This window comes from Scyliorhinus torazame, chromosome 4, assembly GCF_047496885.1.
Source record: "Scyliorhinus torazame isolate Kashiwa2021f chromosome 4, sScyTor2.1, whole genome shotgun sequence".
NCBI classification, from domain to species: domain Eukaryota; kingdom Metazoa; phylum Chordata; class Chondrichthyes; order Carcharhiniformes; family Scyliorhinidae; genus Scyliorhinus; species Scyliorhinus torazame.
In genome coordinates, this window is record NC_092710.1 from 99,339,223 (window position 1) to 99,359,779 (window position 20,557).

Below are 20,557 nucleotides of genomic sequence, written 5' to 3' on the forward strand. Positions count from 1 at the left end.
CCATCAGCCATACGTACAACATATGAGCGGGGCGCAGCCTGTCGAAAAACGACAGCTGGAGCAGACCAGCCACTATCCGGTATCTTGATCCTGACAGTATCTGCCGGGGATAACATGGGCAAATCGGTGGCATGAGTATCATCGCCCTGCTTTTGCTGGTCTCGGAGTTGCTGCACCTTCTGCAGCACCGGGAGGTGATCCAGGTTGGGCACGTGTATGGCTGGAAGTGTCGTCCGCAGGTCCCTGTTCATCAGGAGTTGAGCCGGCGACATGCCAGTGGACAGTGGGGTCACCCTGTAGGCAAGCAGCGCAAGGTAGATGTCAGAAGCAGAATCCGTGGCCTTGCAGATGAGCTGCTTCACTATGTGCACCCCTTTTTCAACCTTCCCATTGGACTGCGGATAGTGTGGACTGGAAGTGACATGTTTGAAATGGTATGACTTGGCAAACATAGACCACTCGTGGCTATTGGAGCACGGGCCATTGTCACTCATGACAGTGAGTGGGATACCATGCCTGGAGAACGTCTTCTTACAGGCCTTGATGACGGTCCGAGATGTGAGGCCTGAGAGCTTCACGACTTCAGGGTAATTGGAGAAATAGTCAATAATCAACACGTAGTCACGACCATTCACATGAAAGACGTCGATGCCAACCTTGGACCATGGGAAGGTCTCGATTTCATGCTGCTGGAGCGTCTCCTTGCTCTGTGCTGGCTGGAAACGTTGACAAGTCGCACAGTTGAGGACCATGTTCGAGATGTCCTGGCTAATACTGGGCCAGTAGACAGCCTGCCTGTCTCTGCGTCTGCACTTCTCAACGCCCAGGTGTCCCTCATGGATTTGGCTGAGCACCAAGCTCTGGAGACAGAGTGGAATGACAATCCGGTCCAGCTTGAGGAGGATACCATCAATCACCGTCAGGTCATCCTTTATATTATAAAATTGTGGGCGCTGCCCTTTCTGCCAGCCATTGGCGAGATGGTACATGACACGCTGCAAGAAGGGGTCTTTGGCTGTCTCCTCGCGGATACAAACCACCTTCTCATCAGACGCCGGGAGGGTGCTACCACACAGCTGCACCGGTGATTCAATCTGCCGGATGATTTCCAGCGGTTCACTAGGCAATGTGATGGAGCGGGACAATGCATCAGCGATGTTGAGCTCCTTGCCAGGCGTGTACACTAAGTCAAAGTCGTACCTTCTGAGTTTGAGGAGGATGCGCTGCAACCGAGGCGTCATGTCGTTCAGGTCCTTGTGGATAATGTGGACCAGAGGCCTATGATCCGTCTCAACGGTGAATGTCGGCAGGCCGTAGACATAGTCGTGAAACTTGAGAATTCCAGTGAGAAGACCCAGGCATTCCTTCTCTATTTGCGCATACCGTGTTTCGGTGGGCGTCATGGCCCTCGATGCGTAGGCTACCGGTGCCCAGGATGAAGTGTCATCGCGTTGGAGCAACACCGCACCAATGCCATCCTGGCTCGCATCTGTTGAGATCATTGTCTCCCTGTCTGGGTCAAAAAATGCCAAGACGGGTGCAGTGGTGAGCTTGGCTTTCAGATCCATCCACTCTGCCTGATGTGCTGCCTTCCATTCAAAAGCAGTGGACTTTTCCACCAGGTTTCGTAGGGCCGTGGTGTGTGAGGCCAGGTTTGGGATGAACTTGCCCAGAAAATTGACCATGCCCAGGAAGCGCAACACCGCCTTCTTGTCTTCAGGGACCTTCATGGCTTCGATGTCCTTGACCTTGTCTGTGTCCAGGCGCACGCCCTGCTGAGAGATCTGGTCACCTAGGAACCTGAGTGTCGACATGCCAAAGCAACATTTGAACCTGTTCAGCTTCAGGCCATTGGCATGGACACAGCGGAATACCTGCTGGAGACGGGAAACATGCTCTTCAAGAGCCGTGGACCATATGATGATTTTGTCCATGTACACACGAAACCCTTCAATGCCCTCCATCATCTGCTCCATGATGCGATGAATGATCTCCGATGCCGAGACAATGCCAAACGGCATGCGATTATATCTGCCAAACGGTGTGTTGAAGGTGCAGAGCCTTCTGCTGGACTCATCCAGCTGGATTTGCCAAAATCCATGTGACGCATCTAACTTGGTGAAAAAACACGTATGTGCCATCTCACTGGTGAGTTCCTCCCACTTCGGGATAGGGTAGTGTTCACGCATGATATTCTTATTGAGATCCTTGGGATCAATGCAGATGTGCAGGTCTCCCGAAGGCTTTCTGACACATACCATCGGGCTGACCCAGTCAGTCGGTTCGGTTACCTTGGAAATGATGCCCTGTTGCTGAAGATCCTTGAGCTGTGCCTTCAGGCGCTCCCTCAGCGGAGCCGGGACCCGGCGTGGTGCGTGGACCACTGGCTTGGCATCAGGCCATAGCAGAATCATGTATCGATATGGCAGCATGCCCATCCCGCCGAACACATCCGGATACTGAGCGAGGATGTCGTCAATGCCGGCATTGATCTGAAGATCCACATTGGCACGAGGTTCAGCTGCTTGCAGGCATTCAAGTAGGGATGTCCTGTCTGGCTTGACGATTTCAAAACTTAACCGAGCATGGGTGCTCCTGTTGAAGACGAGTAGATGGCAGGATCCCAGTGCAGTGGTGGCATTTCCATGGAGCCTGCAGACTGCTGGAAGGACCTTGGGGGGCTTCTTGATGTGTTTGAAATCTGCCTGTGAGAGGAGGTTGGCAGAAGCACCTGTGTCCAGCTTAAACTGGATGGAGCAGTGGTTGACCTGCATCACCGCATGCCATTCATCCGCAGAATCCACAGCGAGGATGGATTGAAGTTGTGATGAGTTGGATGTGGCATATTCACATTTGGTGATGATGCCCACACAGTAGGCGGAGTCCAGGCATTCTTCCTCTGGATCCGTTGTGCTGCCAGGATCAGAATCCTGTAATCGTTGTTGCACACTCTGAACGCGCCATCGTCGGAATTGGGAGCGCTGGCCCCTGACTGGTGGTGCAGACCTTCACAAGGCTGCATAGTGTCCAGGCTTCCCACAGTTAAACATCGTCTGCCTCTTGCAGGGCAGTGTTTCTTTAAGTGGGCGTTGCCGCAGTTCGAACACGTCATGACGTCGGCGTCCTGATGCTCCGCGCGTCGTCGCACATGTGCAGTGCAGGTGTCAGCCGCTTGATTACCCCGTTCACATCGCGCATGCGTGGGGCCCTGGGAAAAGCGCACAAAATGGCTGCTTTCATCAATGCTGAGGCGCTGCATCCGGGAGTTGGCCTGCACACACTCTGCCTCGTGGGAGGCAAGTTTCTCATTTTCAGCCGATTTGTACTGGGCATAGCGACTTTTGGCGTGCTCATGCACTATGCATGTTTCAATCGCGACTGGCAGGGTCATATGCTTGATTTTCAGTAGCTGCTCTCTCAGAGGATCAGAGTGAACTCCAAAAACGATTTGGTCTCTGATCATGGAGTCAGCAATATCACCAAAGGTGCAGGACAGCGCTCGCAGGCAGAGGTTAGTTAAGAAAGAGTTGAAAAATTCATCTTTACCTTGTAGACGCTGTTTGAATATGTCGCGCTCGAAGACTTCATTGGTGTCCACTTCACAGTGACTGTCGAACTTGTCCAGGATGGTCTGAAGCTTTGTCCTGTCCTGGCCTTCGGTGAAGTGGAAAGAGTTGAAGAGTTCGATGGCTTGATCACCCACTGTTGAGAGGAGAAGCGCGATCTTCCTTGCATCAGCCGCATGCACGAGGTCTGAAGCCTCGATGTACAGCAGAAACTTTTGCTTGAATATCCGCCAGTTGGCACTGAGATTGCGGGAGATCCTGTGCTGGTGAGGAGCCTGAATCTTCTCCATGGTGCCGGGATACATTCGCTTGTCGTCACGGAATAGACTGAGTTAAACCACCTAGATTAAGCAGTCTCCTGTTAGCATGCTGTGTTATGTACTCTGGGATAACACAGGCTGCAACTGGATGCAGCTTTGACCAAAAGATACTCCAGACCTTGAAGTAAGTTCAATCTGATTTATTGAACCAGTAGCACAGTTAGCACAGTTCTCTATGAGTTTGATTCTATGCTAACCTAAGTGTGGTTACTCTGTCTGACTGAACGAGACTAGCTCTTAGCCACGTGCTGGAGGTGTGATACTGTACATACACCCTAACTCACTCTGCAGATGTTCATCAGTGGAAAGAGGCGGAGTGTGAGTGCCTCATGCCTTTTATAGTGAGATACCACCCCTGAGTGTCCTGCCTGCTCATTGGTCATGTCCTGTTCTCTGTGTTCATTAGCTGCCTGTCTGTATATCATTATCTGCATGCCTGCATATCATGACAGTGCTGAGCCTGAATTTGGGTTACAATTAAACCATAACAACAGCAACATTGGGAATTAAAAACTACTTGGGTCTGGCACTCCAGTGTAATATCAATGCAACCCTAGAACCAACAGAAGCTATCTATCTGGGCAAGAAATGACTCGAGTCTCTAAAGTGAAAGGATAATGTGTTAAATTGCTGCACCAGCCTGTATAAAGATAATTGTGGCATTGCAGAAAATCACATGGAATCTACAGCACAGAAACAGGCCATTTGGCCCAACTGGTCTATGCTGCTGCCTCTGCTTTTCAATATCTGAGAAAGGCAGATAGTTAGAGTGGTGTTCTAAGCACCTCTCTCTCTCTTACCACTTGTCTCCTCAATTTGGCATCACACCATTTCTTCATTGTGCTTCACCAGCTAATATTTCTGCCCAGTTATCTGTTTTAATTTCAACATAAGATCCAAGGAGTCCCAAGAAGTGCAGAGTAACTGCTATTCCCACCGTTTATCGAGGCTGTTCCCTCATGTTATGGCACGCAATCCGTATCGGTGCTAGAATTCAGCCCCTATACCTGTTACTCCGCCAATGTCCAATATTTGTATAGCCCAGGGTTTTCTGATCAACCTTATTGTAAAGACAGCCTTAACCCATTCAGTTTGAAAAGATTACCATCAGTGATGATGATAGGATTGTGTAACCTAATGTGAGGAGGAGTTAAGGTTTCCTTCTGTCAAGTTTGTGACAATAGAAAAGAAGGCTAACTGAGAAGTATAGAGTGGTGCCTTCTTGTGACGGGAAAGGGTGTTTTGGTGAAAAATAATGTTCTGAATTATTAACCAAATGCTACTGGAGTAACGATACCTAAACCAGGGATCACACTTCTAAATTGAAAACAAAATCAACATTTATTTTGGAATAAAAAATGGAAACACGAAGACACAGCTAGAAATTCTAGGGTAGGATATCCAATATGTAAAGATCACCTACAAACACTGAAAATATTCAGAGTCCATTGTCTTCTCGATTGCTTTTACTCAATTTTATGGGTTATAGCTACACAAAATGGTCCATACACAAATGTAGTATGTAGCTCATGGACTAGAGGTGATAGGTATAGCAAGTGATATGTGGTGCACAGAGGTGAGGAGAGCATTCTTGTGCAGCAAGTGATAAAGATTTGAAACCCTCTGCCTATGAGGGTGGTGGGAGCAGAGACAATCAGTGGTTTCAAAAGGAAATTTGACAGGCAAACAAAGCTGCAGAGTTACGGGAACAGAGCTGGGGAATGGGACTGGGTATGCATTCCATGCCATAAGAGATTGTTCGATCCATCATGCGTGGGCTAGCTCTCTGAATTGCACAGGAACTTTGCTGATTGGGAGACTCTGCATGATATTGATATAAGGGCAGCAACGCTGGCCACAGAATAAAGCTTCAGTCCCTTGTCTGGATTAGTTTCATTAGCTTTGCATGTGAACAAAGACTGAAGTATTGATTATATATTGCAGGGCAATGAAGGGACAGCGGGAAAGCCTGGACCACCTGGACCACCGGGATCTCCAGTAAGTTACCAAAATGTTTTAAATTCAGGAATATTGCCTACATAAAGAGAAAGTCAGAATGTAAGACAAGGTCACATTAGGTCAAATTGATTACATTTTGAACTCTAACGACCCCTCGCCATCTTGTTTAATTCTTTATTTCTCCAGTTGTCTTGTACTCCTTAAATCTCTGACTTTCATTGAAAAATTAATCCAAAGCCCATTACTTCCTTTGTCTTTCTTGATAATTTATAACCACGTCTGTACTGATAGTCCAAGGCGTGATCTAACGGCCTCGCCGCACCCGACTTGGTACCGGGACGAGGCCGTTGAATCTCTCGAGAGGCCTCTCACCAGATTTTAACAGAGTCTCACCAGACACCATGATCTGGATCTCGCCCTCACTGGGTGAGATCTATCAGTACTTCCCAGAACTCTCAGAATTCAGTCTGATATTATCTGTTCCACAGAGGACTGCTGTCTATGATGGAAATGGAATGAGCAGCATATACAAGATACAGGTAAGATCTTTTAGGTATCTTTATATTTTGTATCGATTGACAGATCTCAGCTATGTTAATCCCAATAGTTTAAAAAGAAAGGGCACTGTTGCTTATCCTTCCATGGTAGCCCATGTTCCTCAAAGTTAGTATCTAATTGCATCACTACAATGACGAGTCCAGATACTAATCTCTCTTTGCTCCTGGCATCAGCCCTGAATGTGTCTGTCACCAGCTTGTACCTACAATGAAGGTTCAACCCGAATAAAGGTTCCTTTTGATTTGCCTTCTCTCATCGTAAGTGAGTTCTCAGTCTAACCCCTCCCTACTCTGCTTCTGGGGCTCAGGGATTTCCCTTCTGGCCCGATGACCTGACCTAATTAGGACACCTTGGCCAAAACCTTGAAACAATTTGGGTGAGTCAGTCTCTGATTCGTTGGTCTAGCAAAACAGTTCAGCATTCTGTTTGTCCTGTCGATTGATGTTCTGCAATGATGAGTCATTTTAAATGCTGAGTGCATAGTAACCCACCCCACACTCACACTCTCCCATCGTGACTGACCTTATTCCATCCAGGAGGAAATATTGTCAAGGCCCTTTTGTAGTTTCTTCAACTGCGTTGTTATAGTGGACTGCCTGCCCCCTTCCCCAGCAGGTTTAAATACTGAAGTCCAGTCCATTGAGTACACAACAACTTTCTGTGGAGCAATCCAATCAATTCCAAACCCTCGCTCTATCCCATTGTTTATTTCCTTCAAATACCCATCCAATTCCCTTTTGATATTGTGGAAGGGAAATTAATGAGTTGCCCACATAGAAGCGTGCTGGGAAATGCTTGACTATAGTTTAACACTGCTTTTGAACGAAAATAAGTAGGTCAGGTAACGTAAACAAAATATCGCTTAATATTTTGTACTTGGCCTTATTATGTTAAGAAGTTGTTCTTCTGAAGAACAACAAAATGCGTACTAGAGAATTGATTTTAAACCAAGGGCAAAACATTCATATTTCCGCTTGCGTTTGTTCCCAAGTTCTCTTCAAAGTTTTTTATTTCACACTATAAATATAATGGTTTTCAAGTGCATAACTCCAGAGTGCTGTGGAATGGCTATGCAGCCAAACCACTGCCCTCTCCGCACATATTTGTGTAAACACATTTCCTTAAATCGAACCTCGAAGAATTTGTCTTTATTATAGTTTCCACGACAAATATCAATCATCAGCTCCACTTCCACCACCTTTGAGGGAGCGAGTTCCAGGTCGTTACTACTCGCTGTGTGAAGAAGTTCTTCTCTCCTTTATCTCTAGCCCAAAATCTTAAAAATATGTCCCCTAGTCTTGTACCATCAGCTGCTGGAATTGTCTACCCTCTCTCAACCTGTCATAAACCTCTATCAAATCTCTCTTCAAACTCCTTTGCTTCAAGGTGAACAGCTCCACTTTCTCCAACCTAACCTCAGAGCTAAAATACCACCTCCATAGAACCATTCAGGTTAAGTCTCCCTCTGCACCCTCTCAAAGATCCTCACATCCTTCCTAAAGTGCGGTGACCAGAATTGAACACAATACTCCAGTTGTGACCTAACCAGAACTTTATAAAGGTTCAGCATAACGTTTGCTACTTTTGTACACAATGCTTCTATTTATGAATCTTAAGATCCCATGTGCTTTGCTAATCCTGCTCTCTCTCAGTATGTTCTGCCACCTTCAAAGATCAATGTATATGCACACCCATGATTTTCTGTCACTGCACACTCATTAAAATAGTGCCGTTAAGTCTATAGTGTCTCTCCTCATTCCTTCTACCAAAATACATCACCTCGCATTTCTCTGTATTAAATTCCGTATGCCAATTATCTGCCCATTCTCCTTGCCTATTTATGCCCTGTTGCCGGTGATTTGTAACATCCTCTCTATTCTGCCACTCCTCCAAATTGGTATCATCAACAAATTTTAAAATGTTATTTTATATTCCAATATCCAAGTCATTTAAATAAATCAAAAGAGCAGTATTTCTTGCACTGGCCCTTGGGGAACACCATTCCACTCTGAAAAATTACCATTTACCAGGACTCTCTCATTCCTGTCCTTAATCCATTTTTATCCATTGGAACACTGATCCTCCTATTCCATGAGCCTCAATTGTGCTAAACAGCCTTTAACATGGTGCCCTATCTAAGGTTTTCTTCAAATCCATAGAGACATATTCCCGTCATGAACCTGCTCCGTCACTTTGTCAAATATTCAGAAGATTAGTCAATTAGTCAAGGGCAATAAGTCTTTTCCAAATAGAATATTCAACCTGGCAATGCCAGCCTGGCATTGCCCACCTGCATCAACTTGGCAGTGCCAACATCTGCCTGAGGAAGTACTCACCTTTGCCGAGAGCAGTGCCAGGTGAGCCGTCTGGGGATCCCATTGCGGGGAGGTTTGCGTTATGTGTGGCTCTGAGGTAGAGACCTGGCAGTGAAAGGGCAGGGCGGGGGCAGTGACCAGAATATTGCTGCAGTGGTTGGGGGGGGGCTGGAGAGAGGGAGCCCCCTATAATTGTACAATGGGGGGGGGGGGGTGAGAGCCCCCACTAATTGTGCAGTGGTGGTGGGAAGAGCCCCCTAATAATTGTGTGGTGAGAGGGTTGATGAGCCCCCGATATATTCGTGATGGGGTGGTTGTGTTGACTTCTTTATTTCTATGTGAACCACAAGCTGTTTCTTATATTAATCAAATGACCACACAACCAGCATATTAGTTCAAAAAACAGTTTATTAATAAACTAAAAACTTATCTCTATATGCAATGATACACGCGGCTGCGCACTAAACTATACCTAATAACTAAGATGACCTTTACTTAACTTCGGGGTGACCGGCTCTGTGCAGGAGATAAGGCTTTCATCTGTGTCCACGTGGGTCGGTAGGAAGTCGTCAGGTTCGTCTCGGCTGGGCTCACCCTTCAGGTAGCGATCGCGGGTCCTTGAACTTGGCTAGTCGATATGCTACAGTTGGTCGCACAGAGGCCGGTCCATAAGAGGCCGATCTCTCGGTTTGCAGTTCTTCTAATTCCCCTAGTTTTCGCGCCTTTTTGGGCGGTCCTAACTCCAGATCCAATGGATCGATAGGATTTCGATCACCCTCATTGATCCAGGCCAATTAGGGGGCGGATACTTCAATGGCTGGGTGGGTCCTAGCTGTCATTGTCCTAGGCACATATGCCTTTCAAAATAAGGGGAAGTGTTGCCGGTTAGTCTGCTACTGTTGCCGTTCCTTGACTCGAGTTCTATTGTCCTGGGGGAAATGGTGGTTGACCTTTAATAGGCGCAAGTTTCTGTCAGACCTGGCTTCTTTGCACAATACACAGAGGCTGTGTACTTGTCTGTGCCCCAAGTTGACCACAATTCCCATGGTCCTTTGCAGGTGGCCATTTTAGATGGCTACAGTTAGGGGCTGCGGGATGTTTATCTCTCTGCTGATTGGAGCACCATTTAAACATATCTGTGCTGGCTCAATCAGGCCTACCCTGCCAGACTGATGGCAGAAACCACAGAGCTCCCATTATCTGCTATTCACACCAACTCAACAAATATTTTGCTTCTTTACCGACAACCATTACGATCCCTTTGCCTTTCCACCATGAGATCTTCTGCCAGTTAATCTCTCATTGTCCTACAAACTACCCCTTTTGTTCCTCCGTCCCACTCCCCCTTCCATTTGCTTAAAGCCTATAACATTTCCATGTGAAGTATTTTAGTTCATCCTCTCCTCAAACTTCATTTACATCCTTAAGGGCTCTTGATTCTTAATTGATCATTTGTATGTCATTATAATATTCAATGGCTTTCTGATTGTTGAGTCTCTGTTTATTTTTAATTCATTCTACTCCTTGGGGCTCTTCTATATATGTTTGAAGATTCCTGTGTTCTCATTGGTTTCACTTTCCTTCTCCATATTAACTTTGTTTTTCTCACTTATTTTTGCCTCATATTGTCCTGCCCAACCATTTAGTTTAGTTTTTGCTCACTAGCCCCTGCCATGTATTCAATGTACTATAAAGGTGTTTCATTTGTCCTCAATTCTCTTTTCTTCTCTCATTCCCTAGGAGTTCATTTAATGTGTTTTTCAGTGAACCCCCAATTTGAAACAGTAGATGAGGTGGATGCCCACGGGGTAGTAATGTTTAAGTCCTTACTATTGTAATGATCCACTCCCTCCATGTGCCAGTGGCCAGAGAAACCTCCATCAAGGATTGCCGCATTTGGTTGCATGTATTTGTGGAGATTTCATCATGTGAACTCCTGCCTTCACCCCTGCCCCCTCCCTCGCACTCCCTCCATTGCTCACTCAACACATCCATCCTCTCACTATACCACCTCCTCACACCAGTTGGAAAGGTGACTGGATTATTCTGGCCATCCAGTCAAAGCAGCAACCTTTTGACAAACCTTCAATATTTTTACAACAGTTCAAACGAAAAAACTTTACAGCAATGCTTCAGAGATTAATGTTTCATTTTATGGAAACTCAATGACAATCCTGGCGAGTTGACAACTCGGTCCATATTTATAATAGTTATGTCCATTTATACTAATTTTCTCCAGTTACTTGTGCAGAAGAAAGCGATAGATTCCTGGTGACATTATTGACATTATCTGCTCCTGTAGAGAGCCAAATCCTCTTTTAACCCAGTATCGCTCTCATGAACCTCACGGTATTTGTACAGCAGTGTTTTTGCCTACGCGTTGTCACCAAAGTGACTTAGAATCTGTAGTAGAGTTTTTAAGTTTGACTAATTGCTGGACTATAAAACTCAGTTCCCTGATTGATTGGTTCTTATCTCCACATTGGAATACACCTAATCCAATGTTGAAAATAATGAGCTCCCTTTCAACTACCATGAGACTTCCCTGTTTATTGTCCACCAATCATAACAAAACAAGTATATGTTTAACTTGGCTGTGTAACAATAAGCAGTGCTTATTGGCAGTGGAACTGCTTGCTCCCTCTTCCCCAGGCATTCCTTTACCACATTCTCTCCTGTGATGGGCCTCAATTGTACTTGTCACTTGATGCCTTCATCCACTCATAGGTCTGATCTTGCCGCTCACTCTGTAGACTGTCTCAGTCATACACTCCACCTCAGTCTTGGCCTCTACTTTTCAGATTGCAATCAACAGTGTTCTGACCAGTTTCGGAGGGGTGGGCTGACCTCTATGTCCCACTCCTGGGTTCATTTTAACAGCTGGAATTTTTAAACAATGTGATATCACTAATTCAATATGTACTTAATTTTCACGCCAAGATATGCACAGTTAAACCAGCCAGATTCCTTGAGATATCAAGTTAGTTTTGTAACTAAAACTCACTCAAGGTAAAGATGCAGAAACTATTAATAGAAGATTTAAAAGTGAGTGAATATGTCCAACATCCCATTAATGTAAAAAGCACACAAACAACTCTGGCACGCTTGCACAAAAAGATTCACTTTTCTCTTGGAGACAATGGTGTTGAGTAATAATTTCCCTTTAAGAACTCTCAATTTACAGCAATGAGGTCTTCTGGTGGGTTTTCAAACCGCGCACAGGTCTCTACAGAGTTAGACTCTATAAAGTGCGTGTGACCTTCACAAATGCAACTTAGTAGCTGCTGTATGCCAGTGTTATTTAGTTTGCGCAAAATGTTCTTCTCAAAAGGTTCAATACATATATACATACCCAGCAGACGACATTACAAATTAATACTCGATAGAGCACATCCTAGTAGCAATAAGATGGGGGTTGTACAAGTATGCTGGATGCTTTTGAAGTAACTAACAAATTATTTGCAAATGCTCTAATCACTGAATATCTTACAGGACATTCCAGGCCCACCAGGTCCTCCAGGTTCACCGGTAAGTCAAAAATTCTTACCGTGTATTTTTTATATTTTCTGATCTAAAAATAGCCTGAGATTTTAGCTTGAATTCCCTCAATCTAATTTGCTCTGAAATTGCACTGAAATTCACACCGCTTTCTACATCAATCTCACCGATTACAGCTTACGAGGGATTCGCATCAGCATTTGCAAAGAATCGAGTCAGAATCAGCCGAAACAATTTGGAAATGCACCTTTTATTATGTATTTCTTTATCATATTTATGTTGCGAAAATTAAAGCTTTTAATTTTGATGCAGGTTATTCAATGCAGAAAAATGCAATGCCGATCTCAATAGGGAGAAATAACATTTTGGATTTGGGAGTGTTTATCGGGACCCTCCCTCCAGTCGATTGATAGACACAACACCTTTAAATCACTTCTTTATTAAACACAATATTAAAATCCCAATGCTTATCCCTACTATAAGAAAGTGATACACTGTATCAAAAGCACACAAATGATTGTACTGTCCTGTACTACTGTTAAAAGATCATAAGCATAAGTTAGACTGTTAACACTTCTTTAATAACTTTTAGTGGACCTGTGGAGACTTCACTGCTCAATCGCGATGGTCAGACACAAGTGGGGATCTGACTCCATCTTCCAGCACGGTAGCACAGTGGTTAGCACAGCTGCTTCACAGCTCCAGGGTCCCAGGTTCGATTCCCGGCTTGGGTCACACTATGCGGAGTCTGCACGCTCTCCCCGTGTCTGCGTGGGTTTCCTCCGGGTGCTCCGATTCCCCCCCACAGCCCAAAGATGTGCAGGTTAGGTGGATTGGCCATGCTAAATTGCCCATAGGTTAGGTGGGGTTGCTCGGTTCTGGGATAAGGTGGAAGCGTGGGCTTAAGTAGGGTGCTCTTGCCAAGAGCCGGTGCAGACTCAATGGTCCGAATGGCCTCCTTCTGCACTGTAAATTCTATGATTCAAGCTGCGGCCTTGAGGTCTTCTCATGCATTCCCACAAGTAACCGATTACCACCTCCTCTTTCATCGGACCGACCACAGCAAAAGCTAATGTTTATGGACTGCTTTATTTTACACCCGCTATCTCTGATCCTCCCTCTTTCCAGATGATCGTTCCCAAACCTTGGGCGAAATTCTCCGGAAATGGCGCGATGTCCGCCGACTGCCGCCCAAAACGGCGCAAATCAGACGGGCATCGCGCGCCCCAAAGGTGCGGAATGCTCCGCATCTTTGGGGGCCGAGCCCCAACCTTAAGGGGCTAGGTCGGCACCGGAGAAATTTCCGCCCCGCCAGCTGGCGGAAAAGGCCTTTGGTGCCCCGCCAGCTGGCGCGGAAATGACATCCCCGGGCGGCGCATGCGCAGGAGTGTTAGCGGCCGCTGACGGCATTCCCGCGCATGCGCATTGGAGGGAGTCTCTTCCGCCTCCACCATGGTGGAGACCGTGGCGAAGGCGGAAGGGAAAGAGTGCCCCCACGGCACAGGCCCGCCTGCGGATCGGTGGGCCCCGATCGCGGGCCAGGCCACCGTGGAGGCACCCCCCCGGGGCCAGATCGCCACGTGCCCCCCCCCAGGACCCCGGAGCCCGCCCGCGCCGCCTTGTCCCGCCGGTAACGTAGGTGGTCTAATCTACGCCGGCGGGACAGGCATTTTAGCGCCGGGACTTCGGCCCATCCGGGCCGGAGAATCGCGCGGGGGGGCCCGCCAACCGGTGAGGCGCGATTCCCGCCCCCACTGAATCTCCGGTGCCGGAGACTTCGGCAACCGGCTGGGGCGGGATTCACGCCAGCCCCCGGCGATTCTACGACCTGGCGGGGGGTCGGAGAATCTCGCCCCTTGTTTCCATTTCTCACCTCTGGCACCTTCTTTTGTCGATAACAATCAATCTCCCAGTCTGGGGTCACTACCTGCTATCCGCAGGAGAATCTGCACTTTCAGCTCTTAATGTCTCTTTTTGTTTCTTCAATGTCTCTGTTACTTGACCACATTTCCCAGCAGGCTTTGGGCCAGGGCCACAGTAAGGAAATACCAGTATTAAGTGCAATTGGGTCCTGCTGTGCCTAAAACCTTGGATCTAAATTTTACACATGATCAGAATTGTTTCAGTGCAGAAATCTTGGGCGGGATCCTCCCGCACTGGCCGGATGGCCAGACGGTGACGCCAAGAGCGGTGCGAACCACTCCAGCGTCAGGCCAACCGGAAGTTGCGGAATCCTCCGCACTTCTGGGGGCTAGGCAAACGGCGGAGGGGTTGGCGCTGCGCCAACCGGCGCCAAAGGGCCGGCACGAGTTGGGGCATGCGCATAACCTACGCTGTGGTTCCGCGCATGTGCAGACCAGCCGGCGTGTTTCCTGCGCATGCGCAGGGGGGTTCTTCTCCGTGCCGGCCATGGCGAAGCCCTACAGAGGCCAGTGCGGAAAGAAAGAGTGCCCCCATGGCAGAGGCCCGCCCGCAGATCGATGGGCCCCGATCGCGGGCCAGGCCACCGTGGGGGCGCCCCCCCCCCCAGGGCCGGATCCCCCCGCGCCTCCCTGAGGATCACCTAGCCGGCCTACAAGACAGAAGACAGGTCCCGCCGTGATGGACCATGTCCATTTCACGCCGGCGGGACTGGCCAGGAAACGACAGCCGCTCGACCCATCGGGGCCCGGAGAATTATCGGGGGGGGGGGCCACTGCCAATGGCGTAAACCTCGCCCCTGCCCGAAAACCAGCGCCGGAGAATACGGCAGCCAGCGTCGGAGCGGCGGGGTGGGATTCGCACCGCCCCCCAGGGATTCTCCGACCCGACGGGGGGTCCCTTATGTTCTCTGGTCCTTTATATTGGTGAAGTCAAAGCTATGTTCGTGATGTTAGTGGATGGGTTCAGTCAATCTAACTCAGTAGCAATATAAATGATCAAGGAAATAGAGAGCAGGACGTAGTGGTTAGCACCGTTGCTTCACAGTGCCAAGGACCCTGGTTTCATTCCTGGCTTGGGTAACTGTCCGTGCGGAGTCTGATCGTTCTCCCTGTGTCTGCGTGGGTTTCCTCCGGGTGCTTCGGTTTCCTCCCACAAATCCCGAAAGATGTGCTGGTTCGGTGAATTGGACGTTCTGAATTCTCCCTCCGTGTACCCGAATAGGCGCAGGAGTGTGGCGACTGGCGGATTTTCACTGTAACTTTATTGCAGTGTTAATGTAAACCTACTTGTGATACTAATAAAGAATATTAGTGACGTATTAAAGTGGCGTTTTCGCTGTATTAGCAATGTGACTGAAGTACAGGTGAATTTTAGCGGTAAGAAAGAGGTTCTTGCTCCATTTTTTCAATTAAATTTCTAGGAAATTCTGAGCTGACTTTTCCGAATCATAGAATCCCTTCTCACCATAACTAAAAGTAAATAATTTATAATCTCCAGGAATGAATTAGAATTTTGAAAATATGTTTGAGATTTTATCTGCATGCCTTTTCTAAGATGAGTGTAATGACCTTGAATGAGATATTCGTGTGTATATGAAAGTTGTACACATTTGAATGCCATTAGCTTCCTGTTTACCATTTACTTTCTTTTTGCAGGGTTTGAAAGGGGATCCAGGTTCAATGGTAAGCAGGCACCTCCAATTCCGGAAGTTGTGGTGGACAAAGTAATACCTCAAAATCTGAATGAATAACAACATGCCGACAGTTGTCTAAAGCTTATTATGCAGTTGAAACATCTTAAACTACATCTCAGTAGAGGCTGGATTTGTCAGTTTCGGTCACATTCTAAGAACACACTTTTTGTTAAAAATGTTTGATAGCCTAACTTTGCTAAGGAGGGCATCTTGGGTGTACTTCGCTAGACTTTCTCATTCTGCAATGGAGAGGTTGATTGGCGTTGCATTGACTATTAACACGTTGTTATAGGGGGAATTCATGCTAATAATTTGGAGCCCCAAATTTAAAGGACAATCAATGTTCAATTCATGTTCAAATTCAATAGGTCCTTAAACCTGCGGGGAGGCTGAAGATGAGATAACCATTGTTCGAAGCAAGCAGAAGAGTGGCATAAAATGACAAGCAAGCTCCAGAGATTCCCTTATATCTCTGAAACGTGTTGGCTGATTTGCACATGAATAACAGAATGTGCCGTAACACACCATTGTCAAATGAATTTCAGCACCAGAAATTACTTTTAATGCACAGCATGACACGTCAACAATGATCCCGTATTTGCTCTAACTGAGGGAGGCATGTTGACCGACATTTCGAGAAAATTCCTTGCTCTTTTCAAAATAGTGTCACTGCATCTTTAATTTCCTCCCCAAGAGGAAGACAGGAACCCAGTCCTATCCAAAGGACAGCATGAAAATGAAATGAAATGGAACCACAACTTAGGGCAGCACGGTAGCATAGTTGTTAGCACAATTGCTTCACAGCTCCAGGGTCCTAGGTTCGATTCCCGGCTTGGGTCACTTTCTGTGCGGAGTCTGCACATTCTCCCCGTGTGTGCGTGGGTTTCCTCCGGGTGCTCTGGTTTCCTCCCACAGTCCAAAGATGTGCAGGTTAGGTGGATTGGCCATGATAAATTGCCCTTAGTGTCCAAAATTGCCCTTAGTGTTGGGTGGGGTTGCTGGGTTATGGGGATAGTGTGGAGGTGTGGACCTTGGGTAGGGTGCTCTTTCCAAGAGCCGGTGCAGACTCGAAGGGCCGAATGGCCTCCTTCTGAAATGAAATGAAAATTGCTTATTGTCACAAGTAGGCTTCAAATGAAGTTACTGTGAAAAGCCCCGAGTCGCCACATTCCGGTGCCTGTTCGGGGAGGCTGGTACGGGAATTGAATCATGCTGCTGGCCTGCCTTGGTCTGCTTTAAAAGCCAGCTCGTTAGCCCTGTGCTAAACCAGTCCCTAGCACTGTAAATTCTATGATAAATTCTATGAAAATCACTTATTGTCACAAGTAGGCTTCAAATGAAGTTACTGTGAAAAGCCCCTAGTCGCCACATTCCGGCGCCTGTTCGGGGAGGCTGGTACGAGAATACAAACAAAGCATACAAACATTGCAGCCCTTAGTACAGCATTGCAACTTAGACTGAGTGGGGGTTCAGCTCCCAGAATGGGGCAGTGTGACAACTTGCCTTGGCTGAATTTTCAGCTCACCCGTACAGCTGAAATGTGGAGCAACAACCTACCTTCCCATTGCCACTGTCACTGTAGCTATCGAGTGGCAGTGTTCACCATTGCCCACCTCTGAGCAGTCCCCGGAGTCAAGAGAGAGGCCCATTTAAAATGGGAACCACTTTCTAACGATATCATTAAGCTCAGGCTAGCCTCACAAACTCAACATGGACGACTGCTACTCTTCAGACCTGCAACTGTAGCACAGCTTAGAGCCAATGGGTTGCTTTCAAGGTTCTCAATTTAAGGCCACAGCTTGTAAAGCTGGTCAAAGGTCTGCCGGCAAGTTTATCCAGGTTTTTGGCAAGCCAACCGGATGCTGGGAGGTCTTGCGGCGCAGTGGTTGTGTCCCAACCTTTGACGGGTTCAAATCCAATCACATTACTTGAGGGCAAAGGATGGTGCGTTCATTGTGCGGTCACAGGAAGTAGTTGATGCTAAAACATTGAATATATTCAAGAGGCGGCTAGATATAGCATTTGGGGAGAATGGGATCAAAGGCTATGGGAGAAAGCAGGATTAGGCTATTGAGTTGGATGATCAGCCATGATCGGGATAAATGGTGGAGCAGGCTCGAAGGGCCGAATGGCCTCCTCCTACTCCTATCCTATGTATGTATCTAACCTGCAAATCAATGATAGGCAACCTAGGCTAGTGAGTGGCTGCAAAAGTGACTCTCCTTCATCTCAGTGGGCCGCAAGATTGAAATCAGGCTTGTTCACGAATCTTGACCCCATGAATACGATTAAATACACTTAAAACACGCCGAATATTTCATAACAAGTTATAGAAAATGTTTAATACTTTATATATTCATAGAACTCTCATCAGCTTCAAATGGTAAAAACAAAATAAATATTTACACTTTGGACACAGAGGGAGTGAATGGCTCTCACAGTCAATGTTGTGTGAAATCAGCACACACCTCAGTTCACGCCTCCTTGCTTTAGTGTTTGTCACTTCAGTCATACCGGTAGGAAAAAATCGACACAGATGGAGATCACAGTCAATGTGGCAACCCTGCACGTGGACAATGGTCTAATGGACCACACTCCGAACCCAGGTGGCCCCTGGCCATAGGTTGCCCACCACTACAATAAATCCTTCCAAATACGCTGATGGCTGGCGGTAAGAGCGGGAATGACTCCTGATCAGTCACGCTTGACGTGGAGCGGCGCCCTGGTACGACACCACGGGCTACACCATTGTGTAGAAGATTGTAGTTTAGTCGGGCAGTATGGTCGGCACGGGCTTGGAGGGCCGAAGGGCCTGTTCCTGTGCTGTACATTTCTTTGTTCTTTGTTCTAGTGCATGGTCAATTCCAGCCCCACTTGACCCGGAGTCACAACACGGGTGAAATTAACTTTTATTTTAAAGGACCCAAAGTCTTCCGCTGCCCAATAACCACAGTCACCAGGTTTGTAAATTTAAACGCATTTAAATTTTTATTATTCACAGTAACTATAATTAAATAGGCGACAAATACAACTGGTTAACTACTATCTAATCTCTAACCCCCCCTCCCCTGGCCCCTTTAACCTACCCTACCCTACACACAGACACATAGACAAACAAACATTGAGGGGAAAGAAGGGTGTAAAATAATGATGAAAATAAAAGGAGATGAGTCTTTGTTTCAGATGGACGCCTGCCAGTTAGGCTTTCTTCAGTTTAGGCTTTCAGATAGTTGTTATTTTTTCTTTCAGCTTGTAATGGTTTTCACTGTAGACTCACAGAAACAGCAGGCGTTCGAGAGAAAGAAAGATTTTTTACAGGGTCTAGCATCTTATTCTTCAGATAATAGGCAGCAGAGCGGAGAGAGACCTTGAGGGTCCAGTGTCTTCTCTCAGGTTCTCTCCGAAAACCTAACAGCAACCGATCACTGTTGGTTGCCAGGCAAAATCCTGTCCATTGGCCAATCCATCGGCCACCAGCCAACCAGTTGAAATGAACCCCTCCAGTCTCTTGGCTGCCATGAAGTCTGGGTTCTTCTGCCAAAAATATCAAACTTTATAACACAGTGTACTATTTTGATACTTTGGGTTGCTTACTTCCTCTGCTCGAAAATTATGTCTCCATTAACGACCCTTAACAAAACCAATAAAGACAAAATAAAAGAAATAAGAACTAAGGGGATCAACAGGAAGGCCCTTACAATCCCATCCTTCTATAAACCCTTGACCACAGATTCACAACCTGTTCCAGGAATTACTAACTATGGCACTCCCATGGCCATTCATCCACTAGACACTTTGTACAGAACCAATGAACTCTATAGTGACAATAGGATATGTGGAAAAGCTTTTCAAAAACAGTCATCCATTCATTACTTTCTCATTTCTTCACAAAAAAGTTCACTATAGCCCTGTATGAGTCCAATCCCTGTAAAGTATCAGTAGCTGGATCTGCAATCACTTGAAACCTCTTTAACTTGTGTAAGTAACCTATAATGACCAAGAAAGCCAACGGGATGAATGATAAAGATTTATTTTACTTTAACATAGAGTAACTATATACTGCCCTTGACTGTGACTATATACTGATCACAGTCCCCATTGGGACAATCAACATACCGGTCCCTGCCCGGGCCAGCTTTCATGCTCAGTTTTTGAGCCTAGCTGAGTGGGCCTCCGTCCAATTCCAAGGGAAGCTCATACTCCAGAGCCTCACAGGGAGATTGATAATGGTTTTCCCATGGGCCTCGTGGGAATTATGACATAAACGCTGTGCAATTGGCAGATTAGATCAGAGAACAAGAGTTAGAAGCATGCATAGAAGCAGGAGGAGGCCATTTGGCCCTTCGAATCTGCTCCGCCATTCATTATGATCATGGCGGATCATCAAGTTCAATACCCTGATCCCGCCTTCCCCACAAATCATTTGATCCCTTTTTCCCCAAGAGCTATATCTAATTCCTTCTTGAAATCACACAGCGTTTTGGCCTCAATTATGTTTTGTGGTAGTGAATTCCACAGATTCACCAGTCTCTGGCTGAAGAAATATCTCCTCAATTGAGTCCCAAAAGGTTTATCAACTATCCTCAAACTATGACTCCTAGTTCTGGACTCCCCACCATCGGGAACATTCTTTCTGAATCTACCCTGTCTAACCCTGATACAATATTATGGCCGGGATTCTCCGGTATCCGGCGGGGCGGGCCGTACCGGTGCCAAAGAGTGGCG

The 20,557-nt window shown here is 46.8% G+C and overlaps 1 protein-coding gene across 1 annotated transcript in view; it reads left to right on the forward strand.

The window, feature by feature from the left end:
• Window positions 1–20,557, forward strand: part of LOC140410352 (uncharacterized) — a 485,957-nt gene that overhangs the window by 404,092 nt on the left and 61,308 nt on the right. The window contains exons 41-44 of the mRNA XM_072498368.1: window positions 5,831–5,884; window positions 6,334–6,384; window positions 12,211–12,246; window positions 15,795–15,821. Of these exons, the coding sequence (XP_072354469.1) occupies window positions 5,831–5,884; window positions 6,334–6,384; window positions 12,211–12,246; window positions 15,795–15,821 (168 nt within the window). The remainder of the gene's footprint in view (window positions 1–5,830; window positions 5,885–6,333; window positions 6,385–12,210; window positions 12,247–15,794; window positions 15,822–20,557) is intronic.